The 5446-nt window shown below is 37.2% G+C and overlaps 1 protein-coding gene across 1 annotated transcript; it reads right to left on the reverse strand.

Moving 5' to 3' along the window:
- Positions 1 to 2720: 2720 nt before the first annotated feature.
- Positions 2721 to 3953, reverse strand: LOC113508662. Its single transcript, XM_026891743.1, has 2 exons — positions 3712 to 3953; positions 2721 to 3124 (listed from the first exon to the last, which is right to left on the reverse strand). Exons 1-2 carry the CDS (start codon positions 3887 to 3889, stop codon positions 2721 to 2723), a joined length of 582 nt encoding a protein of 193 aa, XP_026747544.1. The 5' UTR covers positions 3890 to 3953.
- Positions 3954 to 5446: the final 1493 nt, after the last annotated feature.

A 5446-nucleotide genomic window follows, 5' to 3' on the forward strand; every position in this document is an offset into this window, starting at 1 on the left:
CCTAATCATAATTAATATTATAAAACGCATTAGCGCATAAGTTAATTAATTTATTATTAATTAAATACAAAAATAATATATTATATAAAAATAATGTCACTGATAAGTATTCGTAAAACATTGAATGAAACTAATTTTACGGATTTTATCGCGGTTTAATTTTAGATTTTAGTTTTCGACTTTTCGACAGTCTGCCCGTGACCATGATACCTGTAAATGTGTCGAAACGTCGGGAACTAAATTTTTAAATTAAACCGCGATGAAATCTGTAACCGTAGTTTCATTTCAATGTCTAACATTTGCGTAAACCTAAGAAACCACTATATTCGTAAAACATTTATAATAGTAGAATGGAGAAATTTGAACGACCGGTCAGTGAACTTTATAGCTTCAATTACTAAAGCGACTTTCAAGACGCCGGTTCTACTTCTGCCTTAAATCCGTTTATTTACACATTACGTTACTCACTGGTACTCAGGTGTATCCGGTTAGACTGGAAGCCGACCTCAACATAGTTGGGAAAAGGCTAGGCCAATGATGATGACAAATTACATTACACTCATTGGCCTCTGTAAATGATATTCAATCGTGTGCCTGTCATAATTTGCAATCCATCAATTATTTGACTCTATGACAATGACTTCTATTATTCATTTTCAAACGGTTTACTCACACGTATTACGACTACTTTCGGACCCAATTGGAGTCCTTACCATCAATATAAATAGATGGACGAGCAAATCGACTCACATTATGTCCGAAACTAGTCGGGCGGGCCCGATAAATACTATTGAACTGACAAGTCAAAGTCACGTCACTTGTCGAAACGGAATGTCATTCACATACATTTGAAGTTTTCTATTCTAATGCGATGCTACTTTATCTAGGCCAAGGGTTCCCAAGCTTTTCGTGATAAGAACCACTTTTAGTTTTTTTTTGTTAGTCTGGATCACCTTGTAGGTATAATAAAATACAAATGCGAGTGTGACTCTGAGGGCTTCGTACGGATAGCCTAAAAAAAACAATTTTCCAAAAATATCTAGTTCAATCTAAGTTTTGTTAGTAACCACGGCTGTAATTTCATCCGGTTGAAAGCTTGTGCTTAATATGCGAGTTGTCTTAATCAGTGGTAATTGGTCAATCATTCAAAAACCACGGCTTGGCTTCTGATGTTTGTCTATATCTACTGATGGTCTACGGACCACCGGTTTGCTAACCCCTGGGCCCGATTCTGCTATTTTACAAAGGCCGTCGAATCCGAATAGTTTCGGCATTGGAGTAAATTCGATTTGAAATTATTCTCTTAAGCATTTTGCCAATACAAGCATTGGAAGTTAATTATATTGACCTTGAGTGTACCGTCCCGTACTGAATTTACAATTACTGTGTAGAAAATGCTTAAGAGAATACGAAAATTGACATTTTAGCCAAATTTCATTCATTCATTGGCCGTTGTAAATAGCAGAGTTCTAGGCCTGATCTAGGGCCATGATTGCAATAAGTCTGCTCGGGCGGTGACTGACTAACTGTTTGATTTGAATGTTAGTATTCTATTTTATATTTTTGGTAGGTGTTCTTTTTACCATCAGTACTGTGAGGGTCGTTCAGCTATTAGTTTCATCGCTTGGATACCTGGAAAATATAAAAACAAACTTATAGGGTCAGTCAGTTGAACAGTGATCAACCCAAAAATTTTGTTATGAAGTGTCCGTCTAGGGATAACTTTTTGAGTAGACGTCAATTGAAAGAATAAGCGAAGAGCACGACTACGATTAAACTTATAACGCCATCTATTGGGTATTGACTACATTAATCAGGTTGTTTAAGTTTATCGTTGAGTGTTTAAGATAATAGATGTCACTAATGAGTTCCTCAGATCAATTTTATATTGTATGGGTTTTTATATATCATTAAATAGGCAGTGGTAATATAATAGAATAACTAGAAACAGCACAGCAGCACCCAACACCGCTTCCTGGCTGGGTTAGTAATTTTTACCAAGCAATTGGTACCAGCTGACCCAGCATCACATCACAGGGGTAAAAAAAATCCAATCCTCAAACCTACCCGATGCACACGAAATTTACAAGAATAGTTTAAGCAGTTTCGGAGAGATTAACTACTAACGTGAAACGACAATTTTGCCACGTTTTTATACACTCACTTTCTTGTTTTTTTGTTTGCAAGTCAATTTTGAGGCACTTCCCGACAAGCAGGCTGAAAGTTTCAAAGTAGTTTCAAACCCGATGACCATGCAATTGACCAGACCGATTTTGATAAAACTTCAATGGAGTGACAATTAAAAACGTATGGATTTACATTTTCTAAATCTATTAATTATTTATTTTATATTAAATTACCTTGTAACTCTTCCTGCTCCTTCAGGAACGCTCTCAGCATGGTCTCATTAATCTCCGTCCTTTCAAACGTCCTGTTCCATGTATCATGGCACTTATCAGGTTCAGTTTGAGCGCCTCTTCTTCATCACTGTAACTGGACCCTTCAACGATCATCCTTAACAAATCATTCTTTACCTCTTTCGACGACTTTTCATGTTTATGCTTCGTCTATAATCAAGTCTTTTTGTTGTCTCAACTTTCGTTTTTTTCCGCGTTGCACTTTGTGGTTTTTGTCGTTAGACTTGTAAATTTGGCTGGGCTTTTGATGTAAATTTGTCGTTCTGCTCTCAGTTCGATAGCCTGGTTTCGAACCTGTTTTCTTTATTCGTAGTAATAGTCGGTTGTTCTCCTCATTTCTAAATGCGGGAAGGTTTGAGCCCATGGCGTTGTTGTCGTTTTTTTCGTTGACTTCGTTGCGGGTTGCATGTTGTATCCTGGTGTTATGATATTGAATCTCTTTTGTGTGTTGGTCGTCGTCGCTGTCCGGTCTCTTTCACTTTGTAACTCAAGACTGTTTGGTTTGTACATATTCCTCCGTAATAACCTCTCGTAGTTATATTCATCGTGTAGTTTCTCTGTTGGGTCTTTGACAATTCTGCTTCGTTTGTGTGGACGATGTGTGGTATCGGAGTTGTTGTTCTTGTTTCTTCGTAATGATGCCTTCCGGTTGTTGAATCCGTGGTGTCGTTGTTTGTGGGATGTTTTTGAGATTGGTGATTTTGGACCTGAAATTATTTTTCTGAAAGTTGATATGTGGCTTTCGATGGAGCAGACACGTGTTGGAGTGAAGACCACGTTTAGGCAAACGTAGTGGAGGACGCCTTGCGGCACGATGTATCGATGATTTGAAGAAGGTGGCTGGCAGCGGATGGATGCGGCTGCCCAGGACCGGGATGGTTGGCGCTCTTTGGGAGAGGCCTACGTTCAGCAGTGGACGGCGATAGGCTAAGATGATGATGATGATGTGGCTTTTATATTGAACTAGGATAGAGAGCGTGTGGTTGAACGTTACGTTATTTGGAGATTCTTATTGTAAATCATATATTATTATTGTAAATTTGAATATTGGGTGGGTATATCAAGAATGCCAAGAAGGAGACGGGCGCGTCGTCTTGAGCACCCGTTCTTATGAGGAATGTGGAGTGGGCTTTTTCACATGTTAAAATGACGTCACCGTTGAGGTAGTCACGTGAAGGTTTAAAAGCTAAGAACTTTATTTTATAATTACAAACATAGAATCAAGAGTATTTAAAAAACTTCCACAAACAAGTCACCTGTTCTTTCACAACTCTTTAAATATTTAATTTCTCACCATTATTCATACTCCGAAAATTCCAATGCCGCCTTACATTCTTGAGGTGCGGGAATCTAGACTCTAATGCAAAATTAACAGAGTCTATTAATCTTTGCCCTCTCTCAGTTCCTTTGAGACGTTTGTGAGGCGCCATGAAAGCTTCGATGAGGACCTCACAAATCATTTTTCCTGGCATTGTAGCTGAAATATATTAAAAGGAATCATGAATAAAATAACTAATAAATGCGACAGGTGGTTAAGTAATAAGGTTTTGATTTAATTAGCGGATAATAGTAATTACGGCTGCAACTATAGTTAATGAGTAAAAAATTCTTCCTGTTTAAGAAGCTTCCTATTTCTTTGAGTTTAATTTAGGTGTTTCTACTCCTACGCTTTAATAATAATAATATATAATAATAATCATTTATTTGCCAGTAAAATTGTACCATACATCTTCTTATTTGCTAACAATACATTAGTAGTTAACAATTTAAAAATAAAGGAAATTTTGCTTGCGGTCTCCACACTAGGTCGGGCCTGTCTCGAGGAGACCTTGGAATCTCACAATTACAGCTATTTCTTTGGAATTCCGGTACGATACGTAATGATTAAGTTATTTAAATTCTAAACAGGAAGTAAAAATTCAGAAAAATAAAAAGCTAACGTAAAATGAAAATAAACAAGGTTATCCAACCACTGGTAAGAAAATTATAAGGAATTTTAAATATGTATCCATGCAATGTGTATGTGTATCTGAGGATGTAAATGTATGTGTGTGTATGAGTAAGGATATGTTTTGTGTTGTGTGTGTGGGAGTGTGTGTTGTGCAGGTGTGTGTGTGTGTGTTGTGCAGGTGTGTGTGTGTGTGTGTGTGTGTGAAGGTGCGTGTATGTGGGTGTGATATGCTACTTTATTATATATAAATTGAAGCATAAATTCTTGCATATGCCGGGCGAAACTAGTTTTTACTTTAACTGTTGGACATCTGAAAACTCGTCGTTTGATTAATTGTGGATATACTGAAGACTGAAGAATAATTTTATGGCTTTTTAAGACTATTTTAAGGATGTAAAGCTGGCGGACGTTTAGCACAGACGCTTCATGGTATAAACTAACAGTAGGATATTCGAACGGTTTTTTATACATGACTTTTAGTACAGAGCGTTGGGCACGTTCTATTTGTATCATGGATGTGGTGCCCACTCCACCCCAAACAGTAATACAGTAACAGATAACTGATTCGCATAACGAAACATACACGAGGTGTAGGATTTTTTTGTTGGCCGAATTACGCAACTGCTTCATTATGTGAACCAGCCCTCTGACACGCCTAGATACCAGGTCAATATGGGGTTTAAATGAAAGTCGCTGGTCAATTATAACTCCTAGATACTTCAGACATTTCACGTTTTTAATATCATCGCAGGAACAGGTATCTAGGTTACAATTTGAAGAATGGATTTTAAGTTTGGAACTATTGTTTGATGCTGATGCAAGCGTTTTGTGAAAACAGATGTAGTTAGTTTTATTAATATTCAACGAGAGCAGATTCAAGTCCAGCCAAATTTTAATGTTAGATAAACTTCTTTGCGCAGTTTCGTATACTGAAGTCCATGTTTTATTTCGGAAAATTACCACTGTATCATCTGCATAACAAATGACTTCTGCATTTTGGTTAAGTACACAGTGAATGTCATTCATATAGATAATGAACAGAGTCGGGCCAAGGACACTACCCTGTGGGACTCCGAAT

The sequence above is a fragment of the Trichoplusia ni genome, chromosome 3, assembly GCF_003590095.1.
Source record: "Trichoplusia ni isolate ovarian cell line Hi5 chromosome 3, tn1, whole genome shotgun sequence".
Lineage (NCBI taxonomy): Eukaryota > Metazoa > Arthropoda > Insecta > Lepidoptera > Noctuidae > Trichoplusia > Trichoplusia ni.